The sequence below is a fragment of the Odontomachus brunneus genome, unplaced genomic scaffold (genome assembly GCF_010583005.1).
Source record: "Odontomachus brunneus isolate Ranch 3 - 2012 unplaced genomic scaffold, Obru_v1 Obru_scaffold_019, whole genome shotgun sequence".
In the NCBI taxonomy this organism is placed as follows: domain Eukaryota; kingdom Metazoa; phylum Arthropoda; class Insecta; order Hymenoptera; family Formicidae; genus Odontomachus; species Odontomachus brunneus.
In genome coordinates, this window is record NW_022639469.1 from 1,481,949 (window position 1) to 1,506,214 (window position 24,266).

The following is a 24,266-nucleotide window of genomic DNA, read 5'->3' on the forward strand; positions in this document are numbered from 1 at the left end:
AGAATATTTTGGGTTCGTTTCCACGTAAATCGTTCTAAATGGAAAATACGAGAAAAACGATGACGAGGATGCCGAGCGCCTTCGTTTTTCTCATATTAACTCCTTCGAGAGCTAAGTTTGCAGAAAGCCTCATTACGTCTGTGTAACCGGAAAATCGCACAGTAGCGCGCGCCCCCGAAACCGAGAAATCAAGAAAAAAAGAGCCGGGACTCGAAAGGAAGCTTTTACCTGTAGCTTTAAGTCCGCAAGTATCATGCGTCCTTTTCACGGGAACACGAGTCGTATCCCGGGGCGCGACGGATCACCCTATTGTCATCGTCCGGACTATTTTCCCTTCTCTGACCTTACATCGTGCGAAATGTAGCAGCGCGTGCCAAGCTCGTGGCGCGACCTCGTAACCGGGACACCCGGTAGACGAAGGTAAGCGTCGCCGTGCCAACGTTCCAATAACCACCCGAGAGCGCAAGGACAGACTACCCCAGTTTTCCTATTGCGACCGCCTACGGCACGTCGTCCTTCACCCCCTCCGCGCGCGCACGTTCTCTCTCTTTCTCGTCACCCTGCCACCACACCGCCCCTGCCCTCCTTGCGCGCCCCCCTCCCCTCCCCCCCGCCACTCCTATTCTCGTGGGCACACTCTCTTCCGGGCCGATCGGCGTGGAAAATGCCGCGGAAAATCGATCCCGGCTGGACGGACGGACGGAGTGGAAATTCGTGAGGCGTGAGACCGCTCCGGGGTAAAAGGGTGGACCGAGAAAAGGGCGACAGCGAGGGTGATCATCGTCCCCCTTCTTGGTCAAAGACGCAGGAAGAAGTTCTTGGTTTCAAGGAGGAGAGAAAAAGGCGTCGGGTCGGTCGACGTTGCCTTTTTCCCTCGAAGGTTCTATTATAAAAAAAAAAATCTTCGCGAAGACGGCCAAGACAGTGTGCCGCCGGTGCTGCCGCTAAGGAGGGTAAAGAGGACTGAAAGAAGATGCGGGCGAGGAATGGACTGGAAGAGAGAGAGAGAGAGAGAGAGAGAGAGCTGGAGAGACGAGAGAAAAAGCGGTCACGGAGAATCACGGAGAATCCACAGAGGATCACAAAGACTCACAGCGAGTGGCATTTTCGGCGAGCTCAAGGGAGAAAGACACAGGCAGGCGACGAGAAAGAAGGAAAGAGGGAGAGAGACAGAGGAGGGACAGGGAGAAAGAGACGGTAGGAAAAAGGGGAGAAAGTTCGGAGGGTAAACTTTTTCTCTCCTTTTCCACGAACGAACGAGGGCGGCGCGAGGGAAATTAAGCGTACGGAGATCGCGGTAGCGGGAGGGTCCGGATGTAGGTCAGTTTCGCCGCGAACGCATTCGGGGATAATTTTAAATCGGTCGCGCGTATACCTGAAGAGCCGCGTGCGCGACGCGACGCGGCGCACCCGATATCGAACACCTTCTTGACCGTCGCCGCCGCGTCTCCTCTTGCTCTCGTGATTCAAGGGCTGGATCGACGTTATTTTTTTACGCATGGCAAAACCTGAGCGTCGTCGCGCGGTGTCGGGATCTCACGGTGGGGAGTTGATTAGCATCGCAACGGGTTACCAGTGCGATTATTATCGCGAATAAATGCGCCAACCGGCCGATTTCATTTGCGCGTCGCGGGCTTGTTAATAATAATAATCTCAATTGATAAAACAGGTTGATATGTAGCGCAATAATGTTCGCGGAGAAGCGCGGCGATCTCTCGAAAGTTATCTCGCGCGTCCACGCACGCGCGTAGAACGAGTGTAAATTCTCAGCTTTCAATTTTCAACTTTCCACGCTCCTTTCCACCGAGCAGCAACAGCAGCAGCAACAGCAACCGCTTTGAGCCGTCAGCTTTCATCTCGCAAGTCATAACGTTGACTTTCAAATCTCAACACGCTGCTCCTCACATTATCGTCGCACGCGAGCGCTAATAAAGACTTGATTGAGAACGTGCGATTCGTACGGGATGCACCTTTCACTGCACGCGTCACTCTTCCACTTTGCGAAATGCACAATTTAAAAAAAATGTAGCGATACATGCATACTGAAAGAAATGTTTGGTTGGGTCGACCAAATTCTTGATGAAATACGAACGAGCCAAGAAATTCCGCCAGAAGTTATCAGAATTTTGTTACCCCGAAATCTTATTAACTCGAACAGAATTCTAACGGCTTCAGCCAGGATTTCTGATCAGTTCGTGTCTTCATCAGAAATTTGGTCGAGTCCAAACTTTTCTTTCCATGCACCGTTAAACCACAAAAACCGATTTCAGAATGAAATGAAGCGCGCCAAGGAGGCGCCCGACTGATCGGTCGCCAGCGATCTTTGTAAACGCGAATCTCGTATTCTCGGCGACGCGACGCTCAAGGTAGAATCTCCTCTCCGTCTAGGATTCGTAGAGGAGATAAAAAGAAAAAGGGAGGAGGCATGGAGGAGCAGACTATGTTTGCGGGGTGCGCGCAGACAGGAAGCGAGTCCTTCCTTTCTCGGCGGGCCAATATCCTGAATCACAATGAGCCCGCGCGCTTCCTCGAACCATTAGCTATTTAAATACAAGCGCCGCCGGTCATTCCGCCTTCGCCATCGCGCTTCGTTCTAACGACGATCGTGGCTGCGACCGGTATCCGGAACGTTTAACCCCTTGCCTTCACTGCCGCGTCGAACGTTTATTCTCCAGCTTTTCTTCCCCGGCTCGCCCTCGTTTACAAGAATGCGGCGGGCGTCGCTACCGGCATTCTTCAATTTCACGGCTCTTCTCGTGGACTTTCTTTCTCTGAATAGCGCAATTTTCTTTGAACGACACGATCCCAGTGTCCCTTTCAGGACTCGACTTCACAACCGAAGGAATTCTCATTTCTGAATATTTACACACACACACACATAGAGAGAGCAGACGAAGCGAATTTGACTCCGTCAAGTTTAACTCGTCGCGGAGAACGACGACCATAGGTGAGACTTAATGAATGAAAGCAGGAAGAGGCCTCGATTATCGGACGTTTCTTGTTGCCTTCATTCATCAAGGATCTCGCCTTCGCTTGAGGGTCGGCTGGGAGAATAACGAAATCATCAATCAGCGACGTCGACGTGGATGTCGTGCGAGGAAAATAACGCAATCCCCGTCGTTTTTACACATAATAACCGGCGAAGGATCGTTCGCGAGCGCGAGCTAGAACGCGACTCAACAAACGAGGCGACAAACGAGCGTCCCTCGACGTCTCTCATCAGAACGCTCTCGAGAGCGTGCCCTCAGGTTAACGACATCATCGGGCGATCCTCAGGGCGTGTCCAGACTCGTTTTCCTTTTTTTCTCTCCTCTCTTCCGCCGCGACCCAAGATTGGAGAGAAAGGCATGACAAGGTGGAAAGAGGGAGAAGGAGAGAGAGAGAGAGAGAGAGAGAGAGAGAGAGAGAGAGAGAGAGAGAAGGACGAAGCAACCCCCGTGCAGTCGCTGATTAACCCTACAGTGGCACGCCGATCGACAGACGTTGCTTTTCCCCCGGGAGGCGATCGAAGCGTCTTCATTTCCTGATTAACTCGCCGAGCCGCGAGTAGAACCGAGGGAGAAAGAGGGAGAGAACAGGAGGAGCGCGACCGGAAGTGATCCGTCTTCCTCCCGAGGAACTCTCGCGAGGGAGATGGAGAAAGATAGAACGAGGAGAAAGACGAGGGGAAAAGGGGCGAAGCGCTAAGAAAGAGCGAACGAGCGAGCGAGAAGAACACTGGCTCGAATTCGCTTCGAGTGATTTAAAGGCTGGAATTATCCTCTCCTCCCGCTCCCCTTCCCTCCTTATCCCGCTTCGCCAGTTTCTCCTTCTCGCCTTCTACCATTACGCGCCTTATCCTCCTCCTCCTCCTCCTCCTCCCTCTCTTCCTTCTCTTACTCCTCCGCCGTCCTCTATCGAATCCTTCGCGTCGCGGCAACTGCGATCATCCTGTCCGCGGCTGCAATCACGTTTCTTAACGGCATGATAATCGACCAATTCTGCGTGCCGGATCCTCGGCGATACTTATTCGCGAAGAGGATAAAGCAGTATAAACGAAACAGCCGATCGACCGATCTTCACGGACGTTGAGTCCGCGCATACACGCGTAATAATAGGATGCATTAATATGCGCGACATCATCGCGCAAGCTAAATTGTTACGCATTTGTCGGACTATCGAGGAAAATTCAACGGCGGGCCAGCGGTTCAACGAAATGACTTTTAAATCGATGCCGCTCCTAATGCATCATTTATCGCACATTATCATATCGTATGGACTACTCCGCTTGCAAAAATATCGCGCGAGAACATTAAGTGCGAAGTGAAAACTCGAGTAATCATAATGAGCAGTATTTTTACATGGCGATAGAAATAGCGACACATTTTAATTACAAATTTGTTTCAAATGTGATTGCTTCCGTCTCAATTGCGTCAATTCGATTCCGTGTTTTTCCAAAACCGGAGACGAAATTCTTACACGTCGTTTCATTTCGCTGCGAACCTGCGATACATAGATCCTCTACAGGTAGCTACCTGCACCTGCTGCCGATACCTGTACGTGAAGGTATATACGGAATTTACATAAGGTCTACAGGTTTAACTAAGAATCCAGCACAATAGATACACAATGCCTATACATGGATTCTGCTAAAAATATTTATCCCATAGGGACATTCGGACCACAAAAATTTAGTGGTCCTGAAATAATATTGTTAATATAAACCGAGTAGTTTCTCCATAGCCGGCTACTCAAATTTGCAGCTGATATTCAACTACTATCTAAAGTAACCGACTATCTGGATACACGGAAGCAGAAATCACGAATAATACTCGAATAATATTTACCATCATTATTAAGTAGAATTAAGAGAGGATTATCGTAGTAACTGATTTAGTCGCATCAGGTACATTGAGAAAAAAGACTATAATCACATAGAGAAATAATTGCTACAAATTATGGTCAGGGAAATTATTTTTCTATCAAAAATTCTACTATAATAAACTCAGTGATAATAACCTTGTGTGCATGTTACTATTCTACCATTCCGCTATCAAAAATATGGTTGGGTTAAAAAATAACTCATCATTTTGGTTAGATGAACCATTTGTTTTCTCTCTATGCGATTGTGTCTCTTGTCTTTCAACAATTTAATATCTTTCTAAAATCTGAAATCCCTCTGTCTATCTGTGCTTTTCAAAAGTTTCATACAACGAGCGCCGACCGACCGACCAAAGTCTCGAACCTGTTGTGTCGCGATAACTATTGCCACGGCGAGCACTTTCGTAACTCGCACCGGGGGGGACCGATTCGTAATTTCACTTTATCTGATTACGTGGCCGACTTATCGCTCGAGTACCCCGGCGCGATAAAATAACGACCGGGCGTCCTTTTCTTTCTTGCCTCTTTCCTCCGCGCGTTGGCACACTTCTTTGCAGGCTCTGCGCGCGATAACGACTTTATCTGATAACGCGTTACATTTTGACACTACGGCGGATCGGGACGACGATTGTTGTTGGCCAGGGTTCGCTAACCAGAGCAGGAAGTACACGATGACTTTCGCGGAAGCTGCCGAGACGACCTCGAGCGGCGAGCGATTAGTGCCTCGCGTGCGCTCTGACAATCGAAATTACTCAGTGTGCCGCATACGATTATTTTATTATATGATGACTTTGCGAATTTTCACGCAATGAGATTGTAATTTTATTCCACAAACATAATTAAAAAAAAAGGGAAAAAGTACGAGCATCAAAGTCTAATTAGGGAGAGAATTAATTAATGAGCGAAGAGGGTGAGGAAAAGAAATATAACAATCAAGAAAAATGCGCTGACGTATATGTTCAAGCGTCAGAAAATGCCGCGATAAAAAAGAATACAAGAATGTTGCTGATTGTTGAAAATTACTCTCTCCTTTCATCGTTCTCTCATTTCGGAATTCTCGAGATTGAATACACCCACAACTTAAGTGAGCTTCTGCAACAGCTTTAAAGGAGCTCAAGTTCCAGTCAACAAGATAATAAGGCCGTGATTAACTCGCAAATATCAAACTTGAGTGATGAAAAGCCCCCTATATACTATCACGCGTATCTCGAAAAAATATTGCCCTCTTCTAAGAAATATAATTCTTTCGTGAGCTCCACGGATCTCCAACCGAGATCTCTACAGGCGAAGTAACGTGCAACGAGCCCGCAGACACGATCTGTGTGTGTGTGTGTGTGTGTGTGTGTGTGTGTGTGTGTGTGTGTGTGTGTGTGTGTGTGTGCAAGAGAAAAATAAATTTCCAATGGGCAGAATATCTATGCGAGGGTGAACAGGAAACGGCCGCGCGCGCGTTGCCGGTGAGTTGTACCGGATGTCATCGAAGCTACTATACCGTGAACACGAATTTATAATTCACCCACGACTCATATCGCGTCTAGAATTATCTTCCGATCCATCAGCTATACCTGAAAGTCCTGTTGTCCTGTCAGAGTTTCAGAAAAACTCTTCTCTGCGTTCTGCTTTATTCAAAGAATTGCCGAAAACGTTGCACGTTTGCCAGACGAAAATAACGCATTCGAGACGGGATACCGTTGTTCCACTTAAGACAAAAAGAAAATACTTCGGGACCGTTATAGTCATTTTTTTTTTTTCTTTAAAGACTAACAAATAATTTACACGTAGGAAAACGGGAAAAACGACTGACACATGCGTTCCTGGCGCTTTTCGAGACACGTATCCTTTCCTTCTCTTTCCCTTTTCACGGTCCGATCGTTTGATGCATATGCAAGCGGGTGATAACGCGTATAGAACTTCCTCGGATCTGTCCATTACCCTAGTAGAAATTGAACCGCTTGTCTAATCACGAGATGGTTAATTTGTATCTACATCACTACTAGTCAATAATGCAATGCTCACTTCTCCTAATAGCTAGATGAATAAGTAGGGTGATGATTAAACGAAATTACAGTTATGAGTAAATTACAGTTACGAAAAACCACAAGCAGTTGCTAGCCGGTAATGTAAAGCTCAACATTGTTTTTTTTCAGATATTAATGTAAATAACGTAACCTCAGTTTTAATTTGCAACCTAATCTTAAAATGTCCTTAATAGACATCAATGGCCCCAACCTAATCTTGAAATTGCCCTTAATGGATACACGTAATGGAAGTGGTGATACAGCAGATAAATTATTTTAGAATAGACAGTGTCATTTATACTCTTTGATACGTAATGGCTAGATCACAAACCCGATTCTATATTCCAAACCAGTAACAAATTAATGAGCTAGTTTAATCTGCACTAGCTAGCCACTTGATTCAAGCAAGCTAGTTACATTTTTAGTCGGGTTACGCCGTGTATGAGCACGATTATCATCGGTACCACTAATCGCGCCTCTGCAAAGCAAGTGGAGCGATGAGAGACATCGATGATTAGATAGACAAATCCTGTCCTCTTATCCCCATGTTATTTCTCTCTTCGCGTAACTTCTCTCGCTTTCTCTCACAGATTCTTTCTCACACTTTCTTTCTTTCGCTGTGTGCAGCACAAATGGATCGGAACAGAGTAATAGCGCTTTCAAAGCACGATATATCTAATGTGCTTTTGAAAAGTCAGACAAAATCGAAAGTAAATCGTAAATATGTCAACTGGATAAACGCGTCGGCATTGCAATGTAATAATGACGAGCCGAGTCGAAATTTGAATTCCATATTAATCCTGCAAGTTCCATCGAACTTGACGAACTAATGAGAATCTCGAAATATAACGAACTATTGTCCTACTTTGATGATACAAATGGTCATTTACTGCTGTTTTCTCCACGTTGAGTTTCTTAAAGATTCATTTCAGAACTATTTAATATCCGAAATATATTGTTTTGATATTCTACCTGCATTTTTATTTTTGATTGCAATCAGTGACGAATTAATATTGCAAATAACTCAGGCGTAAACAGAATATATGAGATGAGCAAATATTAAATAATCTAGTGAGAATTAATAGATACATAGGTAAGAGCAACAAATATTTATTCTTATAATCTTCTCTTTTTCTTTTGACATTGGAAATCTCAATGGAGCTCTCAAAAGAACTGATAAGAAAGAAACCGCGCAAAGATAAAGATAACGTGTTCAATAATACTGTTTACCAATAGAGATTTCGATTATATACAAAAACAAGACCAAATAAAATGAAAAGAAAGCGCCGACAGATGTAAACAAGATCGCGCTCGCGGCTCAAGGATCATTATTAGATATAACAATCAGTATTTTCTAAGTTCGTATTAAATTCTAAGGCCGGTATTCATAGAGTTGTGAATTATCTCAGATCTTCAATTAAGAATATAATTAATTACAGATTGGTATAACGTGGGCCGTTATGTGGCTATTTGGATAAATTGGAGATTCATGAAGTTATAATTACTGATCAAATGATGAACTATGAATTTCGACTTAAATTTCGATTCGGTTATTCATTTCCGCTTTCATAAGAATTTGTAAAAAAAAAAATCATTAAAAAACGGAATGTTCCTGTGTAATAAATGATTTAACATACCTTGAAAAAATGTGATGTATCACTGCTCGCGCGTTCCGGCCTTCGACCCAGCATCCTGACTGTTCCGTCATGCCACTAACACTCGCGTAAGCACGATTCGATCGAAAATACACGTGTTAGATAACGCGATACCGACGAGAGTCTGATTGAATATTTGACGAATCAATGAAATATCTTAATCACCTTAGAGAGAGAGAGAGAGATGAATAACGTATCAATATACGTGGTCCGTGATATGTTCCGCGTGTCGGCTCGAAATGTAATAAACACCCGACAGCGAAGTACACGACTGTATCAGTACGTTTGACCGACTAGAAGCTTTGGAATGTTTTGATGTTTTGATGTGATCAACCGGTTTTCAATGAAAAACGACGACGGTTGGCGATTGATAGAGGTGCGGATAAGTTTACTCTTTCTCGCCGATTGTTTTGGTATTCCAGCGCGCTGTGTACTTTCCCATAACCCTGAGCGTTACGTTATATTTTACACAGAATGTTTCATCGGCTCTTGTGATTTATCGGACTCTCGCGGCGATATCGCGTTAATTAACTTTTCCGATCAAATCTCGCATCTGCAAGAATGTTAATGGCACGAGTTTGCACCTGGAATGCTGTGACGGTGCAGCCAATAGTAAAATGCAACGGAAAACCAAGACGATGCAGACTACATCATGTATTTCCAAATATATCAAACGACACGATAATGTCGCGACGTCGTTAAAAAAAAAAATATATATATATATATACATATATAAAACAATTTTCCAATACTAATGGAGAAAATTAATGATAAAGAGATTATGAAGAAACAAAATTTGTGTATGTATATGTGTAATTTAGATATTTTTTTATGTACACAGAGAGAAATTTTTGAGAGAAATTACTATATCAAAGAATTTCGTAATCGTAATTTTTATAAAAATTGACTATCTTTTTATTTCATATATACTATTCATATTTTAGAAATTAAAATGTGCTATTAAAAATTTGCTATGTTTCTAGCAAAATTTAACGTATTCCCTACCAAGAAAAATCTTACTGATAATTTATTCCTATATTAGTAAACGTAGTAAAACCGAAAATTTATATGAAAAAAAGAAAACTATAATATTCTCTCCGTGTACATATATGTATTATATGGATTAATGTAATCGAATATTAAATAATTCTGAAACTCTTTTTTTATATCAATCCAATATAAAAAATATGGCATTAAATAATTTGTTGCATCAAGATAAGATAGCCCGTATATCTCGGGTTTCTTCTTTAGGTCTTCAAGTTCGTTAAAATTTGCAAGGTTAATGTAGATAACCCAAATTTCGACTCGGGTTATACGACTGTTTAAGAACAATGAGACGAGACAAAGAAAAAAAGAAACGAATAAAATCGAAAGTCCGACCTATTCGAAGGAAACCATTGACCCTGATCGTTGATTTGCAGAGAATAATAGCCATAGCTCGTAGCAACTGCTCCTAACAATTTAAGTGTTAAGGCTATTGCGCGCGAGCCTGTATATGCGTCTTGTTGAAAGTATCCTTCTCACTTTCGAAACGAAAATTCTCAGAAAGCTCACTCCAGAAGCCTCACGAAGACCTCGCTAGGCGAGATATCGCTATTGTTTCATCTTACTTCTTTACACGACCTTCGTGCTACTTATTAAAAATATTTTCATTTTAATGAGAGGAACACAGCGGGGAGAGAAAGGGTAGAGAGAAAGAAAGAGAGAGCAAAAGATACGATAACGATCCAGAAACATCCCAACATAGATTCGAGACTCTTATTTTTCCGACGTGGCATTGTTGACAAAACGATATGTACCCGATGGAGGCGAGAGGAGCGGGCATCGAATCTCGGAGCGTAATCATCGGCCAACCAGATCGAACAACCATACGCGAGGCTTTAATTTCGTTGGGGTTGGGGCAGGTCACAAGGTATTATCTGGCCGGTTGCGCTCACAAGACGGAATGAGACAGAAAGAGAAAGCGAAAGTGAGAGAAAGAGAGACAGCGAGGTAGGAGGCGGGCCTCGAAGTTTGATAACGATTGCGGGGCCGATTGCGCGAGAAACGGGCCGGCGAATATCTCGATTCCGCCGCCGCCGTCGCCGCCTCGCGAAACGACCTTCGGCAGAGTAGACTTGCGTAATATTCTTATCGACCGAAATTACGCATTGGCCCGGCGTGTGTGTGAGCACCTTGGATCATACGTATAAGAGTATGTACAAACGCGAGGCTCGCTCGGCGAAATACATGTCGTAATTCTTCTCGCGTCTGTCGGGCTCGCCCGGGCTGCCGGAAACGCGATATCGAGAAGAAAGCGAGATAGAGAGAACGAAAGTACTAGGGAGGGTTCATATTTTGTAGTATTTTGCAACACGCGATCCTTCTTTCGTCCAAAGTAGGCCGAGTCACGCGCTTCGTTCTATCCGAGAGAGAGAGAGAAAGAGAGATGAGTAATCAGAAAATACGCACAAGTCAGTTGGCGAAATAGTAGTTACCTCTTATCGTGGAAATGTGTCATTTCCACGATGACTACAGCTATCGTGAGCGCGCGCGTTTCCACACGATAACGCGTAAAAATTGTCGAGCTGCTCTCTCGAGGAGCAGGCAACAAGTGTGTTACGGCTAAGGACTCCGGTCGGGCTGTACGCGATGGGCGACGCAAGAAATGTCATCGGCGTCGGCCGATTATCTCGCGACGACGATTATCACTTTTCGTGTCAATGCGCCGAGAGCTCGACGTCTAAACCTGAAGCTGATTCCCTGCAACGGCTTATTCGTCGCCCCCGGACAGTCAGCAGTATTGCTGCGTCGTCTTACTCGGATAAACAGGGACAGAATAAGACAAAGGATCTCTCAAACTAAAGAAGCATGCAGTCATCGGAGTTTGCATTATGTGCGATAACAACGCCTGTTAAATATAAAAATAGGTCAGCTGCGATGCGTAATTCAAATCAACGTAATTTCAATCAACGGAATCAGGATTGTCTCACATTGTGGCAAGCGCGACTCTCGCAGAATTGTCGCGGCACTTTTACCTCTCGATGAGCTTCGCAGCGTGTCTGATGTCTAATGAAAGAAATGATCTCCTGGAAGTTACCGAGAAACAAATTCTCCTATTAAATACGGATGCGCTGCGACACTCATTGAAGACATAAAAGTATCGCAACATCCCGGTTGTACCGACCGTGCAAAAGTACCACCGAGTTTTCGCATATTTCGTACATGGAGTTTTGTAAATAGATCAGGAAAATGTCGTCTCGAAGGGCCAACTTTCCATTTGCTTGGAATGACAAAGATAACCGATAATGATAAGCGATAAACATGGGAACCTAAAGAACCGAGGTGGAGGTTGCTTTCAACGAATCGAGTCGCAGGTACCAGGAAAAGAAAATTCCTGGGGAACGATCAAGACGCGGATAAGAGAGACAGGAAGAGAGAGAGAGAGAGAGAGAGAGAGAGAGAGAGAGAGAGAAAACAGGGGAACGCGTCCCGGGTAAACGCGGGCGTGGTGGTACGTCGAAATATCGACTCACGGTATCGTCTCATGAGGTTCTTCTTGTAGGGCTTGGTGCCGGGCGGCCTGGACCGCGACCTCGTGCCATCCTCGTCCTTCTGATTGTTGTCCGAGCACGAGTCGTCCGAGTCCTCCGAGCATGTACGATCCTCCCGCTCTTGCGTGTACTCGGAGGTGGCGCTGCCGCCTACGAAGCATCCTCGCAGCCTGAGCGCGGCCGCCGCGTTGCCGTAGTCGTCGGCAGGTAGGTCCTTACGCTCCCGTTGATCCTGCTCGTTACTCTCTTCGCGGGCGAGCTCCGCGTAGTCGCCGACGCGGACACTCAGATCCAACGGCTGGTCCTCGAGCATGATTCCTACACTCGCGACGACGACGCGAACGAACGCCTGTGCACTCTCCCGCGGAATCTCCCTCGGCGATCGATAGATCCTCCACCTCCTCCTCCTCCGCCACACCGCACACTACTACGAGGACAACACTGGGTTCGGCATCCTCGTGATCCTCGTGAACGCAACGTGTGTATATTCCAACCGCGGTGCACTGTCTGCGAAAACGGATTTACGGCATATCGCACTTCGCGGGGATTCCCGGCGGCGCGCGACCTGAGTCCTTCGAACTCGTATCCTCGGGAACCTCTCTCTCTCTCTCTCCTTCTCTCTCTCTTTCTCCGCGAAGGTGCTTGTCCTCAGGCTCGCGGGAAACGAGCGCGACTGACGATGAGCGTGTGTGGCGAAGAGCGAGAGAGACGCGTTCCTCTCTCGGCTGTACACTTCCGGTTGCTGCTTATCGCGGTGTCGACGGCTCTATCTGACGACTATCTTCTATCTTCGACGAGGTCCGGTGGTGAGATAAAAGCGGGGGCTGGAGGAACGACAGACACAGTCACACTGAGACACGGGAGGAACGGAGTCGGTCGAAAGGACGGAAGTATCCTCGCGGGACAGAACACGCGCGTGAACACACACGCTCCGACACAGCGTCGGTCCGAATCCGACGGCCGGTCTGGCCGTTGATTTATCAAGGTGCGTTGTCCGCGTTCCCGATGACTCAACCCGTTCACTGCTCGCGAACCGAGCGCTTCCGCCTCTCCCGACGCGCGAACGTTCTCGCGAAAACAAGCGCGAGGAAAGCCCACGACAAATCGGCGTGGCCCGCGGCTGACGGCGATGTGACAGCCGGCGAAGGCTGTCGCGCGCGCGCGGAGGAGAGAGCAGATCGTGCACTCGTCGTCGTCGGTCACTCGTTCGTCGTTCACGTTCTCACTGTTGTCGCTCGCGCAACCAAAGTTTCACGCCGTTAAACTTTCCGGAATTCCTCGTCCTCCTTCTCGTCGTCGTCGTCGTCGTCGTCGTCGTTGTTGTTGTTGTTATCGTCGTCGTACTCGTTGTTGTTCTACGAAGGGAGAAAGAAGCGGACGCGTTGAGCCTGCCGGAGCGTAACCGCCGCGTTCCCCTGCACCGAGGCTACGGTTGCCGGTGGCACACTGACTGACTCGGAACCGGGGTAGCCCGCTAGTCCAGACTCTCGTTCACTCACTACTTCTCCAGACTCTCACACTCCACCTCCGAGCGCCGGACTCGCTCTCGTAGCGCGCGCGCCACCGTCGTTCCGCGCGCCTCGCCTCGCCTCGTCGCGCCGCGGCGAGGGCGCTCGGCTGTTTTCGTCGCGCCGCTTCGGCCGTGTTCGACACGGAGCGGCGCGCGCTCCCCGAGAGAGCAGCAGTCGCCGATGAGGCGCGTCAGCGGTCGCACGCATACATTGTTGCTATGATTATACACGCGGGATATGCGTGGATGCACGTAGCCTACCGCAATGTTGGGGTTCGTGACGCCCCTCTCCTCCTCCCCCTCCCCCTCTCCCTCCTCCTCCTTCTCCTCCTTGCGACGGCGACGACGACGGCGACTCGGTCTCGTTGGCGAGACTCTCGGCTTCTTTTTCGTTCTCTTTCTCTCTCCCTCTCTTTCTCTAATAATAAATGTCTCGTTCTTTTCCTCTTTTCTCTCTATTTCCTACCACCTTCACATCTCTCGCGCTCTCCTCCGCACTCTCGATCGTCATCGCGACGAGAAGTTATTCCCTCCGTTGTCTATTGGGATAGGACACACATGAGCCCGCGCCGAGTGCTGACGCACTCATAACTCGCGTGACATTAACCTTCGATCGTCGGCGTCGGGAAATACGAGTACATACGGTTTTGGATCTCAAAATAAACTCGAGTGAGTAAAGCAGATAACGGGGTCGCTTGTTACGCGCGCTCCGCGATAGCGCCTACTTGGTAACGCATTATCAGAATTTTAATACGATCGCCGAAATGATTTTAATGTCACCAAGAGAGATAGTCAATATCAAAAGTTGAAGAGTGCAGAAGAAACGGGCAATCAATCAAACAGTTGCTAATGAGAACTCTGAACTGAATCGGAGAACTTTCTCTTATGTCATCCTGATTTATCTTTCTCTAATGTATTACGCAATGGGCATCGCAGAGAGAAAAAAATTATTAAAATTCGTGAGAAACGTCCGATTACGCGGTCCATTCTTGCGTCGCCTCGACAGAGAATTCACAGTCCGGCTCTCTCTCTCTCTCTCTCTCTCTCTCTCTCTCTCTCTCTGTCTCTCACACTCTCACACACAGCCCACGAGAGCCCCTGACATTGTTTCCGCCTGTTGCGGCGGAGAGCGAGGGTCCGTCTCGCAGGAAGAGGAGCGCGGGAATGCGAGTGCGCCGCTTCGCGGTATAGGTGAATGTGCGTGGCGAGGTCGCCAAGGAGAGGAGAAGGAACTCTTCCAATCCGAAGTCTCGCGGCCGCCACTGCTGCTGCTGCTGCTGCTGCAGCCAGTAAACACAGGTGCAACTCCTGCGCGCTTGTAACGAAGATATGCGAGTCGAATTTCGAAGCGGTGACGTTTCGTAACGCGCCGGCCGGCCGGCCGACCTGTCGACCGACGCGACGAGCGCGCGGACTCGCCGTCGTCGTTCACACGTACGACCTCACTTTCGTTCTCCAAAAAAGCAGCCGAGCGTAGGAGACAAGCGAGGCGCTCTTAATCTTTTCCACGTAGCGGAGAGAGAAATTGATTTAACATTTAATTACACGGGAGGAACAACTGAACCGCTAACGCTCGGGAATCAGTTTCATCGGGAGATATCTCTATAACGTTTCGATTGCCCGTGACGCGAATGCACTTTCGCGAGTGCATTTTCACTTGCGCTTATCTGCGATTTTTGTTTCAAGTGCGCTAATAGATTTTCGTCGAAATGCCGCGCGGTTTGACGCTTGGCGCGTTCCCGATTAAACAGCGATAAACTTCCATCGATTTCTCAGTGGCGAGAGTAAAATAGACAGACAGACAGAGAAAGAGAGGAGGAGAGAGAAAAAGAGAGAAAGAGAGAGAGAGAGAGAGAGAGAGAGAGAGAGAGAGAGAGAGAGAGAGAGAGACGGAGCGTATTTGTCATCGGACGCGTCGTTAAAATTCGATCGGTCGTGCCCGCCCGGCATACCTTACACGGCGAGCAAAGCAGGTCTGTGGACGGACCGTTCCAGCTGCGCGATTTCTCGCGGGCCGACGATAGGAATCGTTGTATAAATCGTGCGGATTATCGACGACTGCTTATCAGTGGGCTATCTCTCGCGGTCTCCAGAGCGACAGCTCGCAGGCACTCGCAGGCGTGCACGAGGTATCCAAGGACCCGCCGGCGGCGGCCCGATCGCCAACGAGAAGAGCGCGCGACGGATGCTCGCCGAGATCGCGATAGATACAGATGAATCGTCGCTTATCGGCGCACCGGGAAGACTGTGGAGACCCCGTCGCCGTCGGCACACGCTCGGGAACGCCGTTGCCGAAGGCGCAACGTCGCTTTCCCGGAACGCGTCGTCGCGTCATCGACGCGAAGGATTTCCTCCAAGAGAACGTTCCTCCTCGTCGTCGTCGCCGTCGATGACGTCGCGCAGACGTCCACAGAAGAAACGGGTTCTCTCTGTCTTTCTTTCTCCTCTCCGAGCGAAGCCGTAACCGCGACTCTCGTAAAAAGCGGAAAGGTGAACACGTGGGCGAGAGACGGGGAGAGAGACGATTAGGATTCGGATACCTGAAGTGTGCGCGCGCGGCTCGATGCATAATCATCGAACGAGAAGCGCTTTGCTCGACGATTCAACATTGCTATTAACGACGATTAACGACCCATTTCTATCAGGGCGGTCAAAATGGCAGAAAAGATGCTTACTTATTCTTCCTACAGCTTCCGTACAGAAACAATGATAGAGGCAGTAAGAGTCAAAACACGGTTGTTCCGGTGTTACACATCGAAAAATACGTACTGCATTCAAATAAATGTTACTTGTTTTAAATATTTCTCATAAATTTTTATATATCTGTAAATCTATATATAGATAAAAAATATATGTGTATTACGTATTTTTCCGTACTACAGTTACTTCATTGTTAACTGAGAGTCAACGGCAACAGATTTTGCGAGGATAAAATCATAACGATTCGGTTAATATTTGTGATATCTGTTGTCGTTATCTCGAAAAGTTCGAGATAACGACAACGGCGGATTTAGACATCGCAGACAGATGAAAATTTCTCTATTGTTTGCTATTTCTCTATTGATTTCTCTATTGGTTTCTCTATTGTTTGCTCGTTCGCGGCGACGAGGGAAGAAGAGATGCAGCTCAGGTGACAGGTGCAGTTTTTTCACGTATTCACGGTTTCGTTCCAGTTATAGCAGATCTGTCCTCTACTACTAGATAATGATTTTGCGTTTGTGACGGCTGTTTATTCTCGCTTCGCGCGCGATTCGGTCCGATATCACAAGCCAGATTCGATCGGAATTTAAGGACTACGGTCGAAAATAACGCGTGTTCCGAAGAAAGTATAGCGATCAATACGCGAGAGTGTAAGCATCGCCCCCGTGGCGACCGAGCGAATTAACGGGGCGACGAATCTCTTAAATAAAATCTCCAATTCCAGTCGCATGCCGTTACTATAAATGAGCGCACCGGTTATGGCGTCACTTGACTAGACGCCAGACTCAATCTCGAGATATTTCGATAAACCCCAAAACATCAATATTAATGCAACATCGTTGGCGCTCCGTTCCAAAAAAGTTCAGCCGGGAAAATAGATGATATGATAAGTATAATAATTACGTGGCGTAATAATATTTGATAAAAAGCTCCTATCTTTGTGTCTTACGTGAAATTTTCACGTCTTGCCCAGGCAGCTCGATCCCGACTGCGATTGCACCGATCCTGATTGAGAGAGCCAAATTCGCGAGCAGTCACCGCCGGCTGATTCAGTCTCGGTCGGCGAGCACTAATTTTAAAGGCCGCGCATCGATTTCATATACCAGCTGTGTGCCGCGTCGCGTGTGAGAAAAACGAGGATTCCAGAGAACTAACTATCCGTCTGCTTTTCCTCAATCGAGCCGTCTGAATATTCATTAATGACAAACCGCGATACGCGCGATTCCGGCGTCACGTCGAGGAAAAGGAATCAGTCGCAATCTTTTTCCGATACCTGTGGGCGATCGCCTTCGCGGCGGCGTTTTCCTCGGAGGATGAACTCATCGATCCGCCGATGTCGCCGTGTGTGCCGTACCGTCTCCGTGCCGGACACGATGAACCTGCCTGAAAGTTCCATCACGGCTGGTGCACGACGCGCGGGCGTTAAATGTCGCGTCCGCGCGAGGTGCCGTGACGATTCGTTCTTAAAGATCGATCCAGCGAGGACAATCGATCGCAGAAATGCGTTATTGGCGTCAGCTCGGGCACCGTTCTCGGCGCGGCCAGAGATCGTCATGCTTCAACGCGGCGGATTCTTCGTCGCTTTCGCAATTAAACGATTCTCCGAGAGAAAGAGGAAGAGAGAGGGAGCTTAAAAATCGCGCAGCATGCGGCAATATCGTTGAACAGTACGTAGAATACACGGAGAAGATATTGCGACGAACAATATAGCACAATTTTGGTGATCTTGGACCGTACAGATAATGGCTTATACATTTGTTTGCAAATGTTTCGCACGTTTGACTTTTTATTATAAAATTATTGTAGTTATTTTTACGAGGGGTAGATCGTCGAATCTGCTATTTCTGCAGATTTCTGTCTGACAATTCTGCGTGAAAATTCGAGCGAACAACTTATTCATATCAGCAAACGAGCCGGGACCTTATTTGACGACCTCACTTCGCGCGTTTATAGGAAACGCGGCTTCGACGTAGCGACGTATCGCCGCGTGTGCGGCGGGTTTTTGCGAGAGGCAACGCGGAGTTCCGCGCCAGAATGGCGGGAGACATCTGCATTAAAGGGCCGCGTGTGCGTGTGTCGTGGCTGACGTTAGTATCCTCGATTTGTCGTTCCTTCGCGGGGCAGAGCTACCACACGTCGACGGGGGAGGGGGCCGGCAGCGCGAGTTATTTTTGCGCAAAAACGGTCGACGCGCGCGAACGTTGCCGGCCAGCGGGAGAGAAAATCTCGTAACTCTCTCGCCGATCTCGAAACAACGCCCAATCCAGGAAAACTGCGATTTCTAATCCGTAATCGCGTACGTTGCGATGTCGTGGCCGCATCAACGCGCTGCTCGCTCTGTTCATCTGACCGAGCTTCATCTTACCGTGTATCGTCCAACAAACACTGCCCCGATCTCGACAGGAATAACCTGACTAACTTCGATGTGTCGCGAAAGAATTCGGCGGTGAAGGGAATTTTCAGCGTTATATACAGAGGTATAATGTTAGGGTACGATACAAACAAGAGAATAAATCGCGCAAAATGCGTGTGATGCGCGCGAAGGTATAATTAAAAAATTTCTCGCGAAGGGAGAAAGTCTCGTTCCTCCTGAAATTTGTATTGGGCCTCAGGTATGCGGTTTCATTCTCAGCGCGGACAAGGATATTAAATTAAGTCGGACCCTTTTTTTTCGCTTTTTATCAATCTTTACGTTAAACAGCTGACATCACCTGCTAATCCCAGAGCCCGTTCCGAATTTCGAGAGTTCCGATATCTAGATTACAGGGAGAGAATTTTTTCTAATAAAAATGACTATAACACTTTGTAAATTAGGAATGGATCGACATTTTGCAGTAATACGCTGTCCTTTCATTTCAGGAACTGAAATGTGCTATTGAACAATTTGCCATATCTTTAGCAAAATTTACTATATTTCTTGGTAAAGAACAGACTCTGCTGACAGTCTATTTCTATGTACTATTAGAAACACAGTAAAATTAAAAAGAATTTACGAAAACAAAAAAGTAACTACAATATTCTCTTTGTATATCGAACATGCGATTGTGAAGTATATTATTTTAGGACAATACGCGCGTCTGCTGCAGAAACGGATTTGCCACGTTGGAAAAATAACAATTGAGTTTTTCCTATCATATTTCTCTCTCTCTCTCTCTCTCTCTCTCTCTCTCTATCTATCTATCTCTTTATCTCTCCTTTTGGTCACGGGGATGCCGAAAAAGCGTTTTTTCTTTCGTTCATACCTGAACGTCGTGCTTCTTTGCCAGGCAGTAAAGCGAAATGTTCGCACGTCGCGGAGACGGTACGCTCGGCTTTAATAAAACGCCGCGCGGAAGAATGGCCGCGCTTATTTTTCGCCGGCTAATTCGGTAATATACGACCGAGTGACCCAGAAACTCACGACGCTATCTTGATCCGTCTCGAGTACAGCCAGTGAGATTGAGAAAGAGGGACAAAGAAGGGGAGAGGGAGAGAGAGAGAGAGAGAGAGAGAGAGAGAGAGAGAGAGAAAGAGAGAGACAATAACGCCATTGTCGCAATTACGATAAAGGATACGAAGGCTCTTCGCGGCCGAGAGAGACCTTGCAGCCGCGTTGGCCAACTGGACCTGGGCTTAACTCTTTCCGGTTATACGCCGCGCAACAATGTATCGCCGGTCTTTCGCGAGAGGCCAGGTCGGCCGGGCCGGTTGGTCGGTCGGTCGGTCGGTTAGTCGGTACAACGGATGTTCACTTGACCGCGTGAATCTCCGTTGAAAATCTCGCGTGGGATCCGCCCTCTCAATGAGCGCGGCGACTGAAATTTTCGCGTTGACCAACGCCGACTGTGGCAAGTTCCGCGTATTGTCGCATAATTTCAACATTCTGCGCAAATCACGCAAGACACGTAATTATGCACGATAGTTAATTCAAATAATTCATGGGGAGAGTGAGAAACAGCGAGTAAATGCAAATCTCCATATCTTTTCCTGCCGTACAGCGAATACGTTCTGAATTTTTCAATTTCTCAGTAGCCACGTGAACGTTTAGTTTATTTTACAACGCACACAAGCCGCCATGTTCATTTTATTACTGACTTATTCGTCCATTTAATTGCTTATTCATTAACTCCGACTTACTTATTCATCGGTAATCGTCACAAACCAACGGGATTAATGTACGCGTGGAAATGTGTGCGCGCGTGTATGCGTGTGTGCGTGCGCGCGCTAATTATTTATCGCAGTCGTCGTAGTATAGTGGCTGGTAGCCGGCCGGCCAACCGTTCAATTTTCTGCATGTAAGCGTCACGTTCTCTTTCTTCGACTTTCTACGTTGAGCGCTGTCGATCTTTCCAATTGTCATCTCTATCTCTTGTCTCGCGTGTCGATCCCGAAATCGAGCTCTCTCGCTCGCCTTCCGGCTTACTCGTTGCTTTCAAATGTTCGAAAGTATTTCTTCTTCCTCTTCTTTTATATTATCATTGCGGCTTTCTTACATTGCTCTCAGACACAACAATCGAGAGTCCCCCGATTTCCCAATGATGTAAGGCAAACATCAACGACGGCGAAATGTGAAACAGAGAGAAATGACAATTCTATTCGCGACTCAAAGTTGGACTCGGACCTAATTTCCCTTTTAATTTCTAGTGCAGAAAGTTTCAGCAGGCACGCGCACAAAATCTCCGCTGTCTCGAATGCACGAAATGTGAAATTCCGCGTTGTGGTATCGATTTCGCGGGAAGTGGGCGAAAATCTCAGGTGATCCCGCGGACTCTCGCGAGATAGCAAAATCGTACGACACGCGATACAAAGAAAGAGAAAGAGAGAGACACCGAAAGCGCTAACCAACGAAACGCCGCCGCGCGAAACGCAGCGCGTGCACCGCCCGAAGAAAGTGCACATCCCGTATCTCATTTTTTCCACGCCGTCGTCCGTCAACCCGCGCCTCCTGCCCGCCCTCGCCGTCGCGCCGCAATTAATATCTGGCTTGGCGATTCGATTAAACGGCTTATTACGAGAAAGAGTTAACACGTGCATGCGCCTCCCGATAATTGCACGGCGTGCCGAGCGACTCTCGCCGAGCGCGAGAGGATGCAATTTGAACGAAAAAAGAAAAAATTGGAAAAATTAGAAGATTTCACTGCTGCGTATGTATCAGCGACGGATCTATTTCTAAGCCCCTCGCGTCCAACTGTCGCAAAATTGTCGATCGATTAGCCGGCGAATTATTCATCGGTGCGACCATGCAGGAGAAAGCGCGCGCGCGCGAGAAAGAGAGAGAGAGAGAGAGAGAAAGAGAGAGAGAGAGATCGTTGTAATTCCCAAATCCTCGGAAATTCCCAAAGCGGAGAGAATGACGACGTCGATAGTTTCCGGGAATTATATTAAAATATCGAAGAGGATACTCTTTTTTAAAGTGAATAATTAAAAAATGTTTCTGAGTGAATCAATAAAAGGACTATCTCATCAATAATCAATGAATATTCACCGAATACCCCCACTTTATGGCTTCGTCTTATTTTTTCTTTTTTATTTTAACCAATTGTGAAGCAACATTTCACAATACAACTTTCTGCGTTTGTGTCAGTGGAATTATCGGCTTCCATGCAGCTTGCGTGCAATGACACTGTCCGTGTTTGCAAGCTGCATCAATAACAGGCACAGTTGTTACTATCAGCTGATTCTTTCGGCGAGATTTCACTATGATTGCAGCGTTATACTTTTAACTGTGATTATAAGTATAGTATTTCTGTCGTTCAATTTTGTCTGTTATTCAATTTTCAACGATCGCTCAACTAAAGATTAATTCTAAAAAATGTCCCCTCCCCCTTCCTGTTTAATATCGCCATGGTTTTGATTAATACTATTTATATGCGCGATGGCACGGCACAATTACGCGAGGCATTAAATATAACATAAAGCGTTATATTGGACAGGTCGATACGCCGATAATGGACTGATCGTACGTTATAATTAAGGACGAACAGATGTCGAGGGCAACGCGCGCGAGCGCACGAGATAGCGGAGAGTTTCTCTAAATATTGCGTGATTCGTTAGGCTCGCCTGGCGCTCGGTAGCGCCTTTAATTTTTCGCTATTCTTGCGGGAAGGTGAAAAGAGAGGAGGAAGAGATATTTAACTGGCGATTCAGGCCGAGACTAACGCGCACTTTTCCCCGACACGTTTCTCTCTCCGACGCGGATGATTTCCTTCTCGAAGGAGTCCTTTTTCTGTCGTAGTCTTTCTCATCGCTACACGAGGCCTCTCGTTATCGCTCGATGACCAAATGACGGATGAAAAATTTCTCACAATGGATCGTCAAAAGTCTCAAGTGTTTTAATAACAAATTGGAATAGGAAAGGCTGCGGTGAAGTGAAATAATAAAATTTTTGAGTCTTGAAAAGCCAAGCACAGAGTTAATATACGATAAATTCACACGTATAACTTATTACAAATTTTATTATTTGTGTGTGAGATTTACCGTCAATTATTTGTCTCAACAACGATCGCAAATCGAAGTGTCGACACCACGAAGAACAGCCTCTCAAGTAAACAGCAATTTACCACCCCGTGCAATTTCCCTCGCCGATGAACGTCGGCTACTTATTTTACGTTAATTCCATCGTTCGCTCATTATCCTCGCAGCAACTTCTATCTTATGTCGGTTAACGCCAACGCGATATCGCGGGGATCGATACGCCCGGGGGAGGCATCGGATAGCGTCAATATTTGTGATATTTAATGCCCGGCGAGTGAGAGCAGCGCGCGCGTCGATATCTTGTTAAATTTAAGCGTGCCTAGGGTTCGCACTCTCGCTTCTCTGGAAGGAGAAGCAAGAGGAGAGCGCGCGGTTGCCGCGCGACTTGGCGCGGCGGATGAGCCTGGAGGTGCCAGAAACCGTGAAGGAGCCGCCGCCTCCTCCTCTCGCGATCGAGACTCTTCAAGGATACGAGGGTGCGGATCCGTGGCGTGCCGCTCGCCTCGTTTTCCTCCTCGCTCTGCGCGAAAATCGCGCCTGAGACGAACACGAGTGCGAGAGAAAGAAAAGTCGCGGCGAAATCGCCCTCGCGTCCCACATAACAATAGCCGGTAAATTTTCCAGCGTTTCTTTTTTCGATAAAAGATTAACCTCGTGAGAGAGAGAGAGAGAGAGAGAGAGAGAGAGAGAGAGAGAGAGAGAGAGAGAGAGAGAATTTTCATAAAGTTATTTCCAAATCTTGAAAGATTTCGCGCGCCACAATCAGCAACGTCAACTGCGATTATTATTGGCAAGGAGAATATTTTCAGGATTTTATATTCCATTCTTTTTTTCTTAAGAGCAACAGATATTATTTAAAAACGCACGGAGGTTTTCCTGAAATCCTTGTTTTTCGCGCTTGCAACAACATCAGCGAGCAACAATATTTCGCGCGGCTTTCTTTCTTCCGCGCACGATAACGCATCAATATTTAAATAAGAGCCCGAGCGATAATATTGAATCATGAGAAGCGCGTCAGGCTCCACGCGAGATACTTTTCACGCGCGACAGCGCGTTTAGGGTCGCGGTCGCGTCATTCTTAAACGAGTTCTCGCAATTCATGCGCAATTAAAACGGTCCTGTCCATCATCGTCGCGTCCTCCGACGCACGACGATCGCCGCGGGAATCCGGGAATTCTCTTGCTGTGCGCAGCAGCTTACACATATGCATGCGCGCGCGCGCGCGCACACACACACGCGCACGAGGAGGAGGAACAGGACCTCTCGTCGTCCCGCGCGTCCTGCGGAGCGTGGCGCACGTTCGACGAGAGCGGCAAGTCACGAGGAGGTGCCAGAAACCGTGAAGCAGTCCCGTGCATGCGACTTTCCAAGGACACACGTCGACGGGGAAGAAGAAGAAGAAGAAAAGGAGGAGGAGGAGGAGGAGGAGGAGAAGCAAAAGTCGACGGAGAAGAAAAGGGAAAGACGACGGTGCAAGTGGAGGAGAGGCAAGAGGAATAACGCTGGAGAAAGAGAAGCGGGGGGGGGGGGGGAAAAG

The 24,266-nt window shown here is 47.3% G+C and overlaps 1 protein-coding gene across 6 annotated transcripts in view; it reads right to left on the reverse strand.

Annotated features, from left to right (window-relative positions):
- The window catches only part of LOC116841865 (ecdysone-induced protein 74EF), a 241,750-nt gene that overhangs the window by 61,446 nt on the left and 156,038 nt on the right, over positions 1-24,266 (reverse strand). Inside the window, exon 1 of one of the 6 annotated variants that reach the window (XM_032810304.1) lies at positions 12,049-13,781. The exons of the other annotated variants lie outside the window; for them this stretch is intronic. Within the exon in view, the coding sequence (XP_032666195.1) occupies positions 12,049-12,379 (331 nt within the window). The 5' untranslated portion in view covers positions 12,380-13,781. Of the gene's footprint in view, positions 1-12,048; positions 13,782-24,266 lie in introns of those variants that run through there. 6 annotated transcript variants of the gene reach the window in all.